The sequence below is a fragment of the Eleutherodactylus coqui genome, chromosome 10, assembly GCF_035609145.1.
Source record: "Eleutherodactylus coqui strain aEleCoq1 chromosome 10, aEleCoq1.hap1, whole genome shotgun sequence".
Taxonomy (NCBI): domain Eukaryota; kingdom Metazoa; phylum Chordata; class Amphibia; order Anura; family Eleutherodactylidae; genus Eleutherodactylus; species Eleutherodactylus coqui.
The window spans coordinates 28,970,733-28,991,856 of record NC_089846.1 but is presented as its reverse complement, the minus strand read 5'-3'; the positions used below and the strand labels follow the sequence as shown (position 1 = coordinate 28,991,856).

At 42.9% G+C, this 21,124-nt stretch overlaps 1 protein-coding gene across 2 annotated transcripts in view; it reads left to right on the top strand.

Annotated features, from left to right (window-relative positions):
• The window catches only part of SCAI (suppressor of cancer cell invasion), a 165,033-nt gene extending 145,563 nt beyond the window's left edge, over positions 1-19,470 (top strand). For both annotated transcript variants that reach the window (XM_066580748.1, XM_066580749.1), the window contains exons 14-17: positions 340-412; positions 10,630-10,803; positions 12,619-12,719; positions 15,773-19,470. In XM_066580748.1, the coding sequence (XP_066436845.1) occupies positions 340-412; positions 10,630-10,803; positions 12,619-12,719; positions 15,773-15,925 (501 nt within the window). In that variant the 3' untranslated portion in view covers positions 15,926-19,470. The remainder of the gene's footprint in view (positions 1-339; positions 413-10,629; positions 10,804-12,618; positions 12,720-15,772) is intronic.
• The last annotated feature ends 1,654 nt before the right edge of the window (positions 19,471-21,124 follow it).

Below are 21,124 nucleotides of genomic sequence, written 5' to 3'. Positions count from 1 at the left end.
TGCGTGTTTTACTATACTCTTAGCGCACATGAAATCAATGGGTTCTCATAACTGAATTGCGTGCGGGAAATGCAGCCCAGGAAAGAACTCGGCCCCCATAGTCATGTAGAGACAACAGAATAAAAAATCTGCAATAAGGGAATAAAAACATCCAGAAAAATGGAAAATGTTTCACTATCTGGTTTTAATTGATCAAAAAAAACTTTGGTGATACATTCCCTTTAATTGCCTACTTTTAGCTTCTTTTTTTTTCGTGACTTATGTTGTCTACTTAGTTTGCTTTATTTTTAGCAAACTTCACCATTGTATTGATTTAGGTTTGTGTTTTTGCTCTTGCAGAATTTCACCAATCTGTTTGGACAACCACTGGTTTGCCTGCTTTCTCCAACGGCCTATCCTAAGGCTTTTCAAGGTATGGCTGACATTCTGCATTTTCTCTATTTGTTTGAACCATAGTTTTCTTCTGTGCCTTTTTTTAAATTTAATATTTGACAATCCCGACAGTCTAATCTAAGCAGAGGCTGCATGTTGGTGGTTCAGCATCCGTTGCTCTGCCGGTGTGTAGCGGCTGTACCGGTCCTGTGTATAAAGGTGCCGGCTGCTCAGCGGTCCGTGCGCTCGTGCTGCCCATACACCGCTTGCACAGAAACATACAGATTTCTCATAGGGATAGCGGTATGCTTTCAAGTACTGGAGCTGGCAGATAGTAGAAGAATGCAAAATACAGTACAAAGTTTTAGGCTGGCTGCACACAGCAGGACCTAATCCTGCATGCAGTGTCCGGACCTGCCAGTAGCGTCGTCTGCGCATGCCTGTTCTTTCAGTTTTCATTTTGTTCTGCGGATGGTCCTCACGGCTCGCCGTCGGACATGCGCAGTGCAGATATATATTTTTTCAGCTTCTGCTTTTCCTGCGTCATCCTACGGAATCTGTGACCTTTCTGCAATTACATTTCGGAAGAGCCGCGGATCAGACTGTTTCCATTGACTTCAATGAACACAGTCTGCACAGAATCCGCGGAAAAATAAAGCATGCTGTGTTTTTTCTACGCTTGTGGAAATCACAAAAATACATACTCACAACCCAATGTATAAGGTCCTTGTTTACTTGCGAATCCCCTACACTAACAGTAATCAAAATCGCAGAAAAGGGAAATCTAAACAGAAAAAAAATCACAGAAAGTGGTCAGATATAGAGATGAGCGAACGTACTCGTTTCGAGTAATTACTCGATCGAGCACCGCGATTTTCGAGTACTTCCGTACTCGGGTGAAAAGATTCGGGGGGCGGGGGGAGGCGTGGCGGAGCGGGGGGTAGCAGCGAGGAACAGGGAGGAGCCCTCTCTCTCTCCCTCTCCCCCCACTCCCCGCTGCAACCCCCCACTCACCCACGGTGCCCCCCGAATTTTTTCACCCGAGTACGGAAGTACTCAAAAATCGCGGCGCTCGTGCGAAAAAGGGGCGTGGCCGCGTAGGTTCGCTCATCTCTAGTTATATACTTACTGGTACAAGAGGGCAGAACAAAAAGAAAGAACAATGCAGAAGTAAAGCTGATTTCTTCATATGTGAGTTAACGTACAACAGCAAGAATGCCATGAAATGATAGAAATCCAAGTATTTAATGCACCTTAGAGACGTTTGATGTGGGCGCCGTAGCTGACACGACACATGTACCTGGCATGTCCTTTGTTATTGATTCCACTACAGTGGAGATGCCTTGTTTTAGGTTTAGTGTCACCAACGGCGCCCACATCCAACATCTGTAAGGGCCCACCCATGCTAAAATGTTAATGTACGATTCGCGTATGCTAGAAATGTGCGTGCAAAATATGTAAAACGCATTCATTTTAAAAAGTAACTACCACATAATACAGCAGAGGACAATATAACACTGCAAATGGACCTAGATAAGCTGGGGGCTTGAATAGAAAAATGGCAAATGAAGTTCAATATTGATAAATGTAAGGTTACGCACATGGGCAGGAGGAACGGATGTCACTAATATACACTAAATGGGGTACTGCTAGGGAAAAGTGATATGGAAAAAGACCTGGGGGTACTAGTGGACTGTAGACTAAACTGGAGCAACCAATGCCAGTCAGCTGCTGCAAAAGCAAATAAAGTCTTGGGGTGCATTAAAAGAGGTATAGGGGTAAGGGAAGAGAACATTATCCTTCCATTATATAAGGCACTTGTCAGGCCTCACATAGAATACTGCGTACAGTTCTGGACACCGGTGCTCAGGAAAGATGTCACAGTGCTGGAGGGGATTAAAGGAGGGCAACTAAATTAATAAACAGAATGAGAGAACTGGAAGACTGTTACATGGCGATCAAATAACTATGTACAAATACATTAGGGGACAATACAAGGATCTCTCCCAGGATCTGTTTACACCCAGGACTGCGACGGTAACAAGGGGGCATCCTCTACGTCTAGAAGAAAGCAGGTTTCATCACCAACAGAGAGGGGGATTCTTTGCTGTAAGAGCAGTTAGACTGTGGAACTCTCTGCCTGAGGACGTGTTAATGGCAAAATCGATAGAGGAATTTAAGAGGGGACTTGATGTCTTTCTAGAGCGCTATGATATTACAGGATATAGACATTAGGTGACCAGCGGGGTTGTTGATCCGGGTCTTGGAGTCACGAAGGAACTCAAACGTTGATCCAGTGATTTATTCTGAAAAAAAAAATTTCCCCCACATGGGCTAAATTGGCTTCTGCCTTGTGTGTTTATTTTTTTTTTTGCCTCCTTCTGGATCAACAAAGGGGAAGTGGAAACAGGCTGAACTAGATGGACATTTCGGCCTAACATACTATGTCACTATGTTTTAAATAATACCTACACTCTATGTACAAAATAGGCAATTCTAAGAAATTTTGCAGTATTTTTTATTAGCCTGTTCTGTATATTTTAATTTAAAGAAAATCCCCCTTCTGTAATGCAGCTAGGTCAAGATGGGTCTGAGAAATCTGACTGCACATAGCTGCATAACACTGGAAGGCGCTCCAGATTTATCTGCGTCTGTTCTAAAAATAATTTAAAAATCAAAATAACTAACTGTTCTGTTCCCACATTACGGTTTATTAAGTGTGTTCATTATATATCATTTGTCTCTGGCACCAGAGGGTCACTTTAGCATCTTCCCGATGTGCGCCATGCACGTATGGCACACGATAAATGTTAGTGTGTGGATCAGACTTGAGCTGAGCCTGCTCCATACACAGCAGATGTCGTGCATCTTTGACAGACACGCGCTGCAGCAGCAGTGACCGGAGATGGCTCCAATTGCAGCTGTTAAGCCTTTAAATGCCGCTATCAATTCTAACAGCATTTAAATTTCCTTATCAGCATTTTGAGGTGCCAAGTGGCTCCAACACAATGAAATTGCAGGGTGCCTACCGGGTGTCATGGCAGCCTGAGGCCTTCTGAAGACCCCCAGGGCTGTTATGACTTTTTGCCTATTAAGACATGCTTGCAGCACATCTTAATAAATTGTCGGAGAGGATACAGTATAATCCAATATTATAATATTGTATTATACACTATAAGCGATCAAATGATCGCATTTTCAAGTCCCCTATGGGCACTAAAATAAAAAAAAAACAACTTTTACTTTTTATTTTCATTTCTTATGTAAATTATGAGAAAATTAAAAATACTTTTTTCTTAGTTATCGCATCTTAAAATACAAAAATAAATAAAAATTGATGTCGCCTCTTATTTAAAAAAAAAAAATCTGGTTTATTGAAATACCACATTATCTATCCAGCATGACGAACAATGTCAAAAAATGCAGTGCCAGAATTGTGCTTTGTTTGGTCACCCCTTTTTCCAAGATAAAACAATCAAAAAGTCATATGTATCCCACAATGGTACCAATAAGTTACAGGTCACTTGTCAAAAAAAAAATCCCTCTCACAGCTAAATCAGAGACAGAAATCCATTTTTTAAATTTTTTTTTTTTTTTTAATTTTTTTTTTAATGGAGGAATAAAAAATATATCAAATTATATTACTCAGTGACAAACCTGAGTGTAACATGGTTCACGTAGACAAATTGGTTACAATTACTTAAGACAATGTAGGCTGCATAACATAGCATGTTTGACTGATATTAACATCATATATGTGAAAGACTAAATTGTACCTGGGAGGATCGAAGACCTCATTTGGTCCACCAGTTGCTGCAATGCATTTGGGTTGTGGTTGATGAGCCGCACCAAATTCCCCAGGTTTTATAGAATTTATCTAGGCATTTTCTACTTTTTAATATACTATTTTTTTCGTATGGGAAGATGGAATTGACTAGATTACGCCATTGGGGGAGCGTCGGGTCTCCTATCCATCCAGCACAATGCTACAGCCTTATGGGCCAAAAACCTCACTAAGAAAAATGCAGATCTAGAATTGCCACTGCTCTGTCCAATATACCTAGTGGCACCCCCAATAGTTGTCGCAGGAAGTCTGTAACTTCTGTCCAGAAGGAGTATACCCTCGGACAGCTCCACATCATAGGGTTAAGGTTAGCGTTGGGTGCCTGACAGCAATGACATTGTGCGTTAGGGATGCTATATGTTCTAAAGAGTCTGCTTGGTGTCAGATAACATTGATGTATAATGTGTAATTGAATCATCTTGTTAGCTGTTGGCGAGACCGAAGTGTAGGAGGACATTGCAGTACTGCACTCCTCTTCAGAGAGAAATGGATATCAGATAGAAGTGGCGAAAACACCAACTAAAAATCCCCAGCGCTCCAAATAGTTCACAGTAGATATAGATGTATCACTTGCTTCACAGGGGTTCCTTACAGTGCCTAATCCAATGGACCAGTGAATTATCCAATGAGGAGTTCTCCTTGTAGGGCAATCACTTCCGGTATCCCAAATAGTCTGTTCTCCGGTTATTCTGCTGTGTACCCCGGTTCCCCATTGATGCTGTCCTATGTGATGTCCTCCAGACCAGTGTGTGCCTGCTGACCAGGATTATGGACGTACCGGTGTTTCCCCCCAGTCCAGGGGTAACCTGGGTATGTCTTTTATAAAGTACCATAGTCCACTACCCATATAATATCCTCCGACCCAGTTTTTGGAGCGCTGCCCCTGTTTACTATTGTTTGTTCAGAAAGAAATGGGATTTTTTTTCTCGCCAGTTCTCCATATGAAATTTTAACTTGAAGGAGGTGTATATATCTGTGAAATTAACCCATAGGGCCCTGCGTACGCAAAACTCCTATCAAGGGATAGATGGATTTTAAAGCTATTTTTAAGCCGTACTACATTAAAAAAAAACACACAAAAGCCTAGAAATTTGGTATAGCCATAATCATACTGACCCAAAGAATAGAGGTAACATCATTTTTACTGCGCTGTGAACACAATAATAACAAACGCCCCTAAGAAATGGCGCAATTGTGCTTTTGTTTAGTTTTTTTTCCATTTCACCCCATTTAGAAAATGTTAAAAGTACTCCAATACATTCTATGGTACATTAAATAGTATCACTGAAAAGTGAAACTCTGCCCACAAACAAGCCCTCATGTAGCTATGTCACTATAAAAATAGTTTTATAATTTTTTTTTTAAGTAAAGAGGAAAGAATCATAATGAAAAAAGCAAAAAGGACTACAGTGTCGTTAGCACTGGAGATCCAGGGCACTTGCCCCCGATCTCTAGCCCAGTGCCCTAAATCCTTGGGCATGTGCCGCTCTCAACTGTATCAGCTTCTGTTAGATGGCAATGTAGCTGCTAGCTGTAGTAGAGCAGGGAGTCGTAGGGTTCCTGATCTACCATTCTGTGTCGTGGGACCCAAACAGAATAAAGAGGAAACCATTAACAGACTCTTAATCCACGATCAGTGGAGCGTGTCCTTTACTTTGTTCACTGCCCTGGCATAGGAGGGCCAGCGGCAGTGCATGAAGGCAAGGAGATGCTACACTGATGATGCAGAAGGAAAGTATGTTTTCTTTGGGGTACTTAACGTGGGCATTATTGGTATGTAAAGGGTTGGGGTCTTAAGGAAGAAATAATATAAAGAGGCTCTCAAGGACGACATTGTTACTATGTTTGAAACTCAAGGAGGAAATTTTTACTATAAAAGAACTCAAAAGGGACATTATTACTATATAAAGAGTTGTGTTGAGCGAAACGAACCAGTTGAAACGTTTCAGGTCAAACTTTGCTAAAAGTTCGGCCATTGCGAGGAAGGAAGGGGGCATAAAAAACAAAGCATTGAGTTCCACCCAACTCTCATAGCCCAGAATGGCAAGTTGATATGGATAGTTGGGTGACACTTTACCAATATCATTATACCACAACATACAAAAGGTGGTACTTTTAGGGCCAATGCTCACGGGCGGAAATCCGCTGCGTTATACTGCAGCTATTAGGTTCTGTTGAACCTAATAGCTCAATGTTCATGCTGCGGAATTCTACCACGGAATTCCGCAGCATGACAGAAACCGCGGCATATTCTAATTCCCGCTGAAAAGCGCACGGCCGGCTTCCATTGTAGCCAATGGAAGTATTGCTTGATTACAGGCTACCGCCGGCTGCGTAATTCCCCACTGCCGGCACGTCAAGCGCTGTACTGCACATGCGCTCGCCAGGCGGGATTCAAGCTGCAGATCAACGAGGTATATATGGGGTCTTTGCGGGGGTGTCGTGATGGACTCCACTGTGATATTCCACTGGCGGAGTCTGTCGCGGCCATGGGCATGAGACCTTAAAGTGTGGTACACTAGTAGCATCTGGGGTACTATGTATTTTGAACTATTGTTTTCAGGGGTACTGTCTGTGACGCTATTTGGGGGGGTTAATTAGAAGTTGGGGGGGGTACAGTAATAGGGGCAGATAGGGCAGGAACGGGCACAAAATTGGGAGTTGGAGCATGAGGAAGGGTTTGTTGGTATTTTGTTTGTTGGAAAGAAGCGTTTCCAGTGAAGATACTGTTGTCTGCACAGACCACAAGTTGGATGACTGCTCCAACCAATTTCAGGTTGCAGTGTCCTCTCCTGTTCTTGTACCAGGATGTGTACCCGCACTTGTACACATCCTGGGCGCTATAATGTCAGGCCCTCATAACAGTGACAGCGGCATCTTCACTAGAGCCGCTCTGCTGTTTCTCAGAAGGAGGAGAGAGGCAAATACTGGCTCTCTTTTTTTTTTTTTGGTGTTTTATCACATGCCTGGCCATTCAAAATAATTATACTCTGACAATCCCTCCAATTACTTTGTCAGAGCTACCATATTGCTAACAGTGTAAGTGCTGACTGCACTGTGGCTGAGAGAAATCTGTCTAGCAGTGCCACCTAGTGGTCACATTTAGCAGGTACATTAGTAATAAACACCACTACAGTGCAATCACACCAATTCGAACTATTGGATTAGCTCCAAATAAAGAGGGACAATCCAATGTAGATTTAAAAAAAAAAAATTTAAATGGTGTCAAAATAATGAGTAAAAATATCCCGATTATGAAGTGGCTGGAGAGCTGAAGATGAAAGGGTAGAAAGCGGATTTTCATGGTGGTGGTATAGGGCCAGTGACTTGTATGATTTCACACTTCCGTCTTTGTGTCAATTGGATTACTATTCCTGGCTTCTTTCAACTTCTCTGATGCCTCTATGATTAGTGACCTTAAATAAGCAGCATGTTCAACAAGCCGTGATTCACACTGGCCTCGGTCCAGAGACACACAGCGTGCCAGCAACATGGCTCATCTGTTGTAGCTTTTATAGAAAACCTTTGACTGAAAGAGATTGTGTCCCGTGCCGGTCCAACCTCAACAGATAACTGCAGCCACTCCTCAGCAAACTCAACAATTTGCATATATTAGTTTTTCACTCCTTTAATACTGATTCTGAAAAGATATATACAGAAGTTAAACATCCCCTAGTCTTTGCTTGTAGAACAAGAACTCTCATACAATTCTCAATCTATATAATTGGTGCAAAATAATTTCCTTATTTAGGGTGCTACTCATGTTCTCCAGAATTTTTTTTTTTTTTTAAGTTTCCATAGGGGACCTGATCTCGTGATCGCTTGTACAATACACTACAGTACTTCAGTATTCAAATTTATAGTAGGCATCCATGCATAGTAGCCCTGGGAATCTTCATTAGCCCCAGGCTGCAATGCTAAGCCATCGGAACCCTGTGATTGCATCCCGGGGTAGGGGAAGGCCCGGCTGGCTATTTAGACATGCAGTCAGTTTTGACAGTGGCATTTAAATAGCATGGATCTCGGCAGTTAACTAGCATTGATTGTGGCAGTTGACAGCAGTTGTCAAGAGTAGTTGAGTCTATGGCCCCCTGTCCACAGGCGGGATTTAGCCGGCGGTAAATCACCGGCGAATGACACAGTCCTAAGCTTTCCATAGCTTTGCTATGGAAAGCGCCGGCCCCCGTGTCCACAAGCGAAGAATCATTCCGGTTCTCCACTCGCGGCCGGCAATTCACAGCATGCTGCGAATTGCCGTGATTCTCCGCGGTCAGCCTATCTGTCAATGTCCGTGGACAAGGGGCCTATTGGTAAGGAGTAGACTCTGCTCCTAAGTCCTTTCCATGCACTCTTAACAACCACTTGTTGTATATTGGTCATGTGGTCAGGAAGGGGTTAAATGGAATAGCCCTGTCAGTTGCACTTATCCAATTGTAGTTGCCCAGGGGGTCCTCCAGGGTAGCCGCACAATCACCAGTCCTGTAAGACCTAGCTAGGTGCTCCTGGGAGACATAGAGGGTGCTGTACATCGGAAAGACCCTATCTTTCCCTTTTCTTCACAAGCTTAAGCTAACTACTTGGCAACAGCTGGCTGCTGATTGGTTGCTAGTCATTCTGTCCTTGATTGGTAGAGCGGGAAAGTGAGCAGGGCGAGGCAGGATGTTGGGAGGAGTTTGGAGAAAGTACAGGAGAGAAGACAAAGTGAAGGAGGAGTTGGAGGGAGTAGTGAGGAGGTTGTTGCGTGATGAGGACATGAGAGAGGGTGCACCGCAGTGTGGAGAGGATTACTGTTGCCTGTTGGAAGCTGACCTTTACTAGCTTACGGACCAAGTGCAGTGTGGATGAGAAAAATTGGCACCTATCTACACAACAGTGAGTTTCACGAGCCCCTGTTAAAAGTAAAACCAGGGAAGTGAAAGAGGCCTAATTCTAAAATTAACTTCATTACCTGCAAAGTATTTTTTTAAGGAATCAACCCTCAGATCACTAGGACTGTGTGAATTCTACCTAGTAACCTTAAGAAAAAGAGGGAGAGAGTGCGTGTTGTTGAAGTTGTATTGTACTAAGCTCGAACTTGGAACAACATTATTCTCTAATGCAAAGTGATACCTCTGCCATTACTGATGAACTGTACCTGTTTTCTCAAATGTTACATAAGCTGAAGTAAACGGAAAACCTTCAGTTTGCAAATCAAAGCTACCAGGAGTCATGTCAATTATTGCTCCGTTAACTCTTTAAGTCCCTTAAGGAAGAGGTACTGCCGTTGCGTGACAAAACCACCATTGATAATTACTAACCATAGAAATCCGTTTGCCAGTGTGCGGGGCCAGGCCTCCGCCGCCATTGCAAAGAGATCGCAGAGCCACCTGTGACATCCATCTTGTTTACCTGTGATCTCCCCCAAATTGGCGCGTCCGCTCCGACGCTCCACAATCAGTATAAGATTGTCTGACCAGCTGACAGCACTCCCATATGCAAGTTGGAAGGCTTTACAGTGGGCATCTGCTCTTTTACACAGTCGTAGACATTTATGTATACTCTTAGGGGTCTTAAGCCAGGGTTACAGGGGTTTTCGCTTAAAAAAAAAATACTATTGATGACTTATTCTTAGGATAGGTCATCAATAGTTGATGGTCTGGTATCCGCTGTCAGGACCCTGGCCGATCAGCTTATCGGGCACCCGCAACGGGATACAATGTGGTCGGACTGCTGTTCTGACCCTGGATAGTGGGCAGCACTTGTAACTTCATGCGTAGCTCCTATTGAGTTTAATGACTGCTGCGCCTGCAGTTATAAGCGCCAGCCACTAAACAGGTCAGAGCAGTGGCTTCCAGTCTGACCGTTGTGTATCCTGACGCTGGGAGCTGATCGGCTGGGGTCCCTAGCGGCGGACCCTAGCCGCTCAACTATATATGGCCCATCTTGAGGATACGTTATCAACAGTACTTTGCGTGGATAATGCCTTTAAAAGTTATCCCCCATTTACAGGATAGGGAATAACTTTAAATCGTTAAGGCTCTAATCACTGGGAGCCCCACAAAGTCCAAGAACTGGGGTCCTAGATGTCCTTGCATGAGTAAAGCGGCGGTCAAACAAGCACACTGCTACTAGATTCATTTCCATTGGGCTGCCGGAGATAGCATAGTTCAAGTGTCTATATTTGATATTCCCATTGAAATGAATGGAACGATGGTGTGCATGTTCAGCAGCACATTCACTCATGTGAGAGCTTTTAGCGCCCCCATTCTCCAGATCGCTAGAGATCCCTGCGGTTTGACCCCCACCAATCTGAAAGTTATCTTGGCACACCCCCTTTAATCGAAACCACTTTTTCGGATATCTTGAGAACGTTATAGTTTCATTGTTTGTTGGAACACAGAAGCAGAATCTTTGACTTTGTTCCTTTCTTACAGATCAGTCTCAACGTGGGAGCCTCTTCACTCTCTTCTTGCATAACCCGCTTATGGCATTCCTGTTCATCTCTGGCCTATCCAGCATGCGCAAAGGGCTTTGGGACAAATGTCAAGATCACCTACGAAAAATCAATAGAGATATTGCACAGCTCTTGACACATTCCCGATCTATAGGTGAGTGGGGAAATGATATTGCTTGAAAAGGGCTATTCTGAGAGGGTCTGGTTTTTTTCCCGAAATGGCGCCACTCATGTATGTTGGTCTGATATCGCCAATTCAGTGAATGGGGCTGACATGCAATACCAGACACAGCCAGGGCCGGACTTGGACTAAAAAGCAGCCCTGGCGCAGCCACCCCATCGGCCCACATACAAAATTGCCCCTATTGTCAAAAAATAGTAGCACTCTATGCTTGCTGCAGCAAATGTTTCTTTACTTCATCACTGCGCCCTACAGCATTCTTAGAGGGGTTTCCCTCCATTTTCATAAATATGCTGGAAACCTTATATTAGTAAATGGCTCATTGTGAAAATGGTGATAAAGCGGGCAATCCATTTAAATATCTAAACACGAAATAGTAATGGAACATATAAACGCCTTATCACATGGTCATTGACATGTGTATGCTACCACTATACAAGTATCAATGTAATACCGCCATACAGTCAACATATAGCGGTTAGATATCTACATAGTGTTACTGAAGAAAACATACCACACAAAGGCCAACATTACCTCCACACTATGATCGCATATTTACCACTACATAGTGACTGAAGATTACCATACTGTTCCTGAAAAATATTGACACCATATAGTTACTGCATAGTGATAAATATTGGGTCTTCTCAAGCACTATGCAGAAGGTAGGTGATTACAATACACGTTTATATTTAGTGACTCACAGGTGATGTCCTTTCTGAGTGGAATCATTGACTTCTCACGTTTTATCCATCCGGCCCAGACCGCCATGATAACTTTCACCGGCCATGATGTGTTTGCAACAGACCTATTTTGTTTCCAGCACTAAATTAGCCTTTTACCAACACTCGCACATTCCTCGTTTTGCTGCTACCCCCATTTCTGTGCCTGTTACTGCCTTATCTTCCCATATACTGTACCTGCTATTTGGCATGATGACCTCAAATACTGTACTTCAGAAATGTTATAAAATTACCCTAAAAATATGGGCACGTAGACAGCACCCAGGAAAACAATACTAGTACATAGTGCGTGACCAAGCTCCCATGGAGGGTCGAAACACGTCCTATTTTATCATGATGTACGGGTCATCGTTGAAATAAAGACAAAAGAATTTTTCACACAGACCAGCTCCTTTCTTTGTGGATATTTTTGCATACTACATAGTGCCCATAAAAAAAAATGCCAAACCGTGACCCATGTTGAAGTTAATTGTGCAAACTTTGGTAGCCCAGACAGTTAGTGTTTGCCTTAGTGTCCCCACAATAATAGTGCCCTCCATTGTGCTCCCACGTGGTAGTAATGCTCCTTTATTGAAAAAACATCCTGTGTTAACATTGCCTAAAAGGTGGTGGTCTATTTCTGGCTACTGGTGACCTATCCTCAGGATGGGTCATTAATAGCAAATTGGCGGGAATCTGCTACCCAGGACACCAAGAGATCAGCTGTTCTCTTAGGCCACTGTCTTTCTGTACTGAGCTGTTTTGCTACAGGAAGTAGACTGCTCTGTACATGGCACAGTGGCCTGGGTTGGTACTGCAAGCTTAGTCCTATTGAAGTGAATGGGACTCTGCTTGCAATACCAGTCCAGATAGTTGTTTGTATATTGCACAGCAAAGTGCACGAAGACACTAAACCTGGGGGAACAGCTGATCGCTGGGGGTCCTGGGTAACAGACCCCTGTCAATCTGCTGTTGATGACCCATTCTGAGGATAGCTAGAAGTGGGACAACTCCTTTAATAGTCGTTACCATTAAAAAAATGGTGACTGTGCTTTCTTCCTTACAGACCAAGCTTTCCTTCAGTTTTTCGGGGATGAATTTTTGCGTTTACTCCTTACAAGGTTCATATTTTGTTCTACGACCCTTAGAATGCACAAAAGTTTCAAGGTAAGTATGTAACTACAATTCATTTTTACAGTGGAAACCGTTTTATGTTAAAAAAATCACATGGCAAATATTGACGTCATTTGGCTAAAAGTTTATTAATACAGAGATGTACTAACATGTAGAATAAAAGAAAACTCAATGGCTGACAATGGCCATACATATGATAAAGAGACCTTTGCAAATAACCCCTAGTACAGGTATACACACCGATCAGAACATGTAAGCCCCTATTCTCATAAAGCACCTAGGAATAGTACAGAAGCTTTACCCTTATCTATATGGTGCTAACAAATCTGGTATTATCTATGACAAGTAACAAGGCAGTTGCATAGTACAGGCTAGTGAAACCCGCAAAATAAGACAATCCAAAAGGTACAACACCAGGGGCACAGGAAATATGCAACAAGAGAAAATACAGATTAGCCCATATAGCAAGGGTTATAGGAAAATACTCTCAACCCGGCACATTTCGCCACACTGGTGGCATTCTCAAGAGCAAATTACCACTCTTTAATGGTGTAAACTTTGAAAAAAAACTTCTGTTGTAGTAGCAATGTACAGAATAGGCGATTCTTACCATTTTTGCAATATGTTTTATTATCCTATTCTGTACAGTTTTCGTACAAAACCCACTTTCCGCTAGGTGAAGACTGTGCTGAGATCAATTGATGGAACAGCAGTCGGGGGAGCAAAAAGTCCAATAGATATTTCTTTAAAAGGACATGTTTCTTTATTCAATCTATGCAACGACAACGTTTCATCCGCTGTCTGCAGTCTTTATCAAGCCAATGATGCAGACATCGGTCGAAACATTGTCGTTGCATGGATTGAATAAATAAACGTCCTTTTAACCCCTTAGTGACCACCCTATCATGTTTTTACGTCCTGCCATTGCAGGATGTTTACGAAGGGAGATTGCGCTGCTATTTCCCTTTATACATCGCGGGTGTCAGCTGTTTCTTACAGCTGACAGCCGTGGGCAGCAGCCCCGACAAGCCGCGTGGCCGATCGGGGCTGTTAACCCTTTAAATGCCACTGTCAAATCTGATAGTGACATTTAAATTCTCCCCAACAATGTTCAGGGTTCCCGTACAACACCCCCCCACCCCACCCTTTCCCGCGATCAGATCGGGAGAGGCGTGCGGGTGTCATGGCAGCTGGGGTCCTTCTGAAAGGCCCCAGGGCTGTCATGGCAGAATGCCGACAAAAATACATATTTTGTATCGCTGCGTCCGTGAAAGTCCACTCTATCAATGTAATGCATTATTTACCGCGCACGGTGAACTTCGTCCAGAAAAAAAAATTAGGAACACCAGAAATGCGCTTTTTTGGTCACTATGTTGCCAAGAAAACATCAAATAAAAAGCGATCAAAAAGTCATATGTATTCAAAAATGGTACCAACGGAAACTGCAGAATGTACCGCACAAGATGAGCCTTCACACAACGATGTCGACGGAAAAATAAGTTATTGTGCGCAGAAGATGGAGCCATTAATAATTTAAAAAAATTAAATATCTTAAATATAAGTAGTACAGCAAAAAAAACTAAGTTTGGTATCGTAATCGTACTGACCCATGGAATAAAGCTATCATGTCATTTTTGTTGCAGTTTGTGCGCCATAGAAACAAGACGAACTGAAAGATGGCGGAATGTCGTTTTTTTTCCATCTTTCTCCACTTAGAATTTTTTAGAAGTTTTTCAGTACATTATATGGTACTTTAAATAGCACCATTGAAAACTACAACTTGTCCCGCAAAAAACAAGCCCTCATACAGCGACGTTGATTTATAAATAAAGGAGTTAGGATTTTTTAAAAGGGGGGAGGAAAAAACGAAAATGGGGAAAAAAGCAAAAAGATGTGGTCATTAAGGGGTTAAAGAAACGTCCGTTGCACTTTTTGCTCCCCTGATGCTGCTCCTTCTTTGAAGTTGGTTTGGATTTACATGGATGAATAGTCCACATCCTATTTAGAGCGTGCATCTTAGCCCATGTGGTGTGCTTCCTCTCTATATTATGGATCTTGTGGAGCTGCTGTCAAGCAGCATATGTTTTGCTAAATGTGCTGAGAAATCAGTCTTCAACTAACTGCATAGTAGAAGAGGGAGCTGCAGCTGTGCCTGCACCGTTCTCTCTAGTGCAAGCACAGCTGCTTCATATAACCGTTTATTAGAAATGACAGCTTTTATATAGTATTTTAGTGATTTTCAAACCTACTTCCTCTGTGCCCGCATAATCTGACCCCAGTGCTGCTTTTATTCATAATTTGTCTCCACTACTGTCCCTCTGCATTATGTAAGGAGAGGCCGTTCTGAGCTGCAGACTACTTCTGTCCTTCACAGCACTTGTTCCCAGTTGGACCTGATGCACTGTCAGGGTCTTGATGCATCGGGTTGTGACATACTGTACTGTACACCCCATGCACTGAGACATAGACAGTGCAAGGGGTCCAGCAGCGAATGGGCTCTGTGTAAGGAGAAGCCATTCTGTGGTGTAGACTGCTTCTCCCCTATACAGTTCCCGTTCCCCACCCATGCATTGTCAGGATATTAGTGCATCAGGTGTGCAGCACTATGCTACAGTGAAGGCACTGTGAGTGGGAAAAGCCATCTGCAGCACAGAACAGCTTCTCCCTACACAGCGCCAGGGGACAGCAGTGGACAAAGGAGGCAAATTTAAAGCAGCAGCGGACGGGACAGATTATTGGGACACAGAATAAGTATGTTTGAAAAGCGCTAAAATACTGTATAAAGCTGGCTTTATTAATAAACGGTTATATGGAACAGTGCAGGCACAGCTGGAGCCCCCTGGTTCAGCTATGCAATTAGCCACCTGAAGATTGATTTCTCATCGCCGCCTTCACCTAACTGCATAGCTGAAGAGGTATTTTGTATGAAAAATGTACAGAATAGGCGAATTAAACCTACTGCAAAAATGCTTAGAATCGCCTATTCTGTACATTGAAAAAAAAAAATAAACCGCAGTTACTCTTTTTACGATTTTTGCTGATATTGTATCTTTTGGATCACATCACATGATATTGTTGTCTTACAGGAGACTAGAAATTACCCAGAAACCTATCCTGCTCTTCCCCGAGACGAGTTGGTGGAAAACCTTCACTTGCAGAAACAGATTTTGGAGTTGGCCTCCATATTAGATGTGAGGAACCTATTTCTGGAGACCACCATGACCATGGATGAATTTTAAACAAAAGCGCACCCTTTTTATTTGAACATTCGTGACTGTAGGGTCACAGAACCTGGAAGGTGCATATTTTCTAAGGCAGATCTCTTCTGTAGAGTACTTTTTAGTTTGTAAATCCCAAGCTTTGAATTAAAATCAAGCACCTCCCTGAGAAAGGTACAGAGGAGCCAGCTGTGACTTCATTCTCTTGCCCTTTTACCCCATCCGATCAGTAGTGTGGCACCTAGTGCTTGTGTTTTTCGCTTGCAGGTCATTGCTTTTCCTGCGCATGATGTTTTAGGTGTTCTGTCCCGGAATGGTGTTACCCTCCCCTATCCCCAAAACAGCATGAAGACTTTACTTTGTGGAGACAGGAGAAGCAAAAGAATCATCCCAACAGCCCCGACCACTGTCTCTTCTTCAGTATGGCTTCTAAATACTTCCTGCACATAATAACGCACAAAGCAAAGAAGATCCTGCCTTCCACCTACAGCGGCCACTGTTGGCTTATTCGACCTTTGTATTTTCATATTGTTGAACTATTCCGATATGGTTCATTGTAACTCTTGCATTAGTTGGTTCTAGATCAAGCAGTTGGGGACAGGCACAGTAGTAATATATATTCTATTTTAATTTCTCGCATCCATGCTACATCCTCTATCCATACCAGTGCGTGCCAAAGATACACAACTTGCGGGATAGCCATGTGGGATCTGTGCAACTAAAGGGTTTAGAATCGGAGATGGAAGTCCTAGAATTGGTACATAGGAACCTGTATGATTTGTAACACGTCTGTCACAGGGTCAGCATTGCATAGTAGTGCCTTATGTGTTATGAGTTTAGTTTGTTTTAACCATAACTGAAAGTATCCTTGCTTTTCTTGTACATGACAATCTTTTACATTTTTTGGGGTTTTTTTGTTTTATTTTTTTTCTCGCTCCTTTTTATATGTACGTTGTCTTCTGCGTGGGCAGAAGTCATCTTCTACTATTTATTACACGGTTGCTCATAGAAATAGCGTGGGAAATGTAGAGGCCTAATGCATATATCCCCCGGTTTTTAGCAACTGAGCATTTAGTGGTAGCTAAAAGTAAAAAAAAAAAAGAAAAAATTGAAATAAAATTTATAGTAGAACCTGGTTGAGGGTCGGTAGTAAATATGGGCTCCACAAGAGGACTTCCTCCTACATTGGCGAGAAGAGTGGGGATTTATGTCACTAAGGGCTTCTTCAGATGAGCGTGACGCTTTTGTGCACACAATCTGCGAGTGCTAAATACAAAGAATAGAACCCATTGATTCCAAACCTCTATGGGCAAATACGCTGGGGCGAGTGTATTTACGCAAATGCTCGTATGAAGCCACCCCAAGGCAGCACTTTAATAATGCAGATTCGGGGTCTGCACCACAAATGACAACCCCCCCCCTAGCCTGAAAAGGTTTGGCATTACCAAGTAGGACTCATATCCTAGGATGGCCCTTGTATGACTTGTGCAAAATTAAGGTGTCTTTGGCAAGAAGTTGTCCAAGCTCATTATCTCATAGTCTGTGAAATGCAGTTCTACAGTATATGCTCTTCTAAACTGTGTGGTTTGTACATTTAGGATCTGCAATTTTTGTTAGCTTTAGCTTGAAGTCTTGCTTTTGAAGTATCCAGTGGTTATGTGTATATGGGGATAGTAAATGGATGTGTTAGTTTGCAGCTGAGGTACCGAGCTAGTTAGATTCTCTAGCTCAAATAATAATTAAATGGGTTCCAAAACCTATAAAAAGCATGTTATGTGTATGAGAGTGAATGATCCACCGCCATGTAAAACTAGCTGTGTTTTTTTTTTTCCCTTTTTAACATATTTACCAGTATTTCAGTTAGTGTAATTACAGACATGTGAATGGCTCTGATTAGACTGTGAATGCAGCAGCTCTTACTCCCCTCTCCTAGCAGGAAGTTCCAGCACAAACTCAATGCTCAATCAACAGCTGGTTTATATTCATCTGCATGTAACAAAAGGTTGTTTTGGGGTTTTTTTTCTCTCCATTTCTTTTTAAGTTGAGGAAATTCCCTTAGTACTCAGCATGCTTTCAGTCGGCAAACTCTATGATGAAAAGTTGTAGCATTGATTGATATTAGGATTTTTAATTATCTGTGAGCCAGAAAAGTAAAAAAAGAAATAGCAGGTGAACCGCCACTATGTACCCTGCATTTATTGACTTAAGCACCCTGTTTTTTTTTTGTTTTTTTTTCATGAATTAACCCGTATAATCCAGATGTAACTAGCCTAGAAAATCCGGGCTTTAAATGCTTGGATACTTGTGTTTTTTGTTATGTAAGCAGTTTATTTGTATCTATACGAATTACGTTTCCTGAGGAGCCCCCAGGAGGGGTGAAACGCATTGAGAACTAAGGGACTTTCCTGGCATGATGGACTATTGAGGCTTGCAGAGGGTCTCCATAATAGGGTGAATGTGGGGACGTCTTTATCGGGACGCTCACCCCGTCATTCTTTCATTCGGGCTGTGTAGAGCATTACGTGCTCCGGTTACCCTTTTACATATATAAATACATGCGGCTCCTTGGAATGCGGTGGAATGAAGGAGGACCTTAAAATCATCTGATTATCTGCAGTGCAAGATTAGTAAAGCCAATCACACAAAGGTGTTCGTAAAATATGTTACACAGCGGATATCGATTAATTTGCCACCAGGGATGTACTGGTACCTTTCTTGTGTATTTTGTGGTCAAGGAATAGTGATTTTAAAGTTTACTTTCCATAACCTTTATTTTATGGTAGAAATAAAATGGAAGTATTAAGTATGGCACCCAATCATGTTGTAGTTTTTATCATAAGTGCAAATTTCAGCTTTGCGGTTTGTTGAAGTTTAGCAGTTTTGCTGTATATAATCCCTTATACTGGCCATATACTGATTCTGGCAGGATGTAATGTGTTTGGGGGGCTTCCCAGATTTGGTAAAATCTTGTCCACTTTGCTGCTATCGTAAAATGCTGCGACTTTTTCGTAGGTAAATTTGCTGTGAAGGATCCATAACATATCTGCCCCATTTGGCCTGGGAAATATTGCACATGCACATCATGGAGTATCTTGAGTTAAGGGACCACGCTGTACATGTATGTGGGAGCCTGGCGGTGATATAACTAGGGCTGGGCGATATGATCCACATTTGAAATTCCCACCACTTAAAGTCAGTGTTTTTAGCTTGGTTAGCAAAAAATAAGAAAATGGTCCTTAAGGCCCCATGTCCACGGGGAAAATCAGGCCCCCTACGGATTCTACATGAAGAATCTGCAGCGAGTCCTTCCTTTCCCGCGGATATGAGGGCTGAAAATAAGAATAAACTCACCTGCTGCGGACCGTGCGTGTCTTCCCTTCGCGGCCGGATCTTCTTTCTTCGGATGGGCGGATGTGCTCGGCACGCCGGCAGCGTGCCGCGCGCATACTCCGGGCGCATCCGCCAGCCCGAAGAAAGAAGATCCTGCCGAGAAGGAAGAAAGATCTGAATCGCCCGGAGCAGGTGAGTTTAATTCAGGCGCGGGTCTCCTGCGGATCCGGACGGCTTCCATAGGCTTCAATAGAAGCCTGCGGGAGCTGACCGCTCGGGAGACCCGCACGAAAATGGAGCATGTCCATTTTTTTTTCATGCTCCAGATTTTTTTAAATTCACTTTTCTTGACCATCCGCGGGTATTTATCGCATCCCTATGGGGTGCGGATCCGCGTGCGGGTGATCCGCTGCGGATTTTAATTCTTCTTTTGCCCGTGGACATGAGGCCTTACAAACGGCAGTTGCGTGCATAGCGTGATTTATTACTGTGAGTGATAGTTCATAACGGCCAGATTAAAAATGCTGTGTTTTATTAGGGTGTATTTGGACGGTGCAGTCAAATCTGGATCCAGAAAACCGCACACTATTTTGCCACAGTTTTCGGATATGGATGTGATCTTCTACCATGACCACATCGGAAACTCGGGTGGTTCTCGTCAAGACCACAAGCACTGTTCATGATGCGATTGTGTGATTTTTAAACCACTCCTTAACTACGCTTTCTCAGTGCACCCCTCTAATACTTGTAGACTTGTGACAACCTAGTAGGGTGCATAACCTTGTTCTCATTCAGAGGTGAAGATAATGGGGCAGAGAAGGGAGCAAACTAGCGAAGGACCTTCAAGGTGCCTTTTGGACTCCCTCACACGGGCGTATTTCATCAGTATTTTGTGAGCCAAAACAGAAGCGGGTCCAAAATATGGAAGAAATGCAAATCTTTCCATTATACTTTCTCTCTGTACACCCCACTTCTGGTTTTGGCTCACAAAATACTGATGAAAAATACACCCGTGTGAAGGAGCCCTTAGATGGAACGATTAACAGTCAAAAAAAATTGTTTAAACCAAACTGTTACTGTTCGCTGTCGCTCGTTTTAACCAGAATCGTTCACTTTTCATTCATTCGCTTTCAGCAGGACTAAAAATAATCATTGGCTCGTTGACTTCTGATTGCATTTAAACTCTCCCCGCGCAGTGTTGTACATAGGGAATGTAAATACGGAACGAGAAGTGAACGATTCTTAACAATGGTCTGCCTGTCTAAACAGGCTTAACCCTTTCCAATCCACTGGCTGATGTCTAAAGACATTATGATTTAAGGCTGTACAGCTCCGATGTTGGAAGACGTCCGTCGGGGTTCTCTTACTGTATATTGCCAGCCGCTCTGCTGTCAGTGCCTATCCAACATGTCACCTCATGCAGTACTGGCTTTAGCCAGCAGATACTGCCATTGTTAACGGCAGAAAAAGAGTAAGCCCCCTAGGAAAACCAGGATACAAATTGGATTGGAAAGGGTTAATGGGTGCAAACGATTTAGCCGTGACGTCAAACGAGAATCGGCTCGTCTAAAAGGGGCATTAATGGAAAGAGTGCAGAGCTTCGTAGGTAGTGTCCAATGGACACAACTCTGTTTTAAAATCTAAGTGGTTAGCCAAGTTCATTTGGGTTCTATTCACACGTAACGTAAATACTGCGGATCTGCTGTGCGTCATTTTTATACAGAAAATCCGCACCATTGACAATAAAAGCCATGCGGATAAGATTTTCACAATGGTATGGAAAAATATTGTACGGAATCTGCAGATTCAATTGTCTGTGCATGCTTACATGTAGATCTGCGCCAAAATCTGCTGTGAAAATTACATCCCGTGTGGACGTAACTTTGTTGG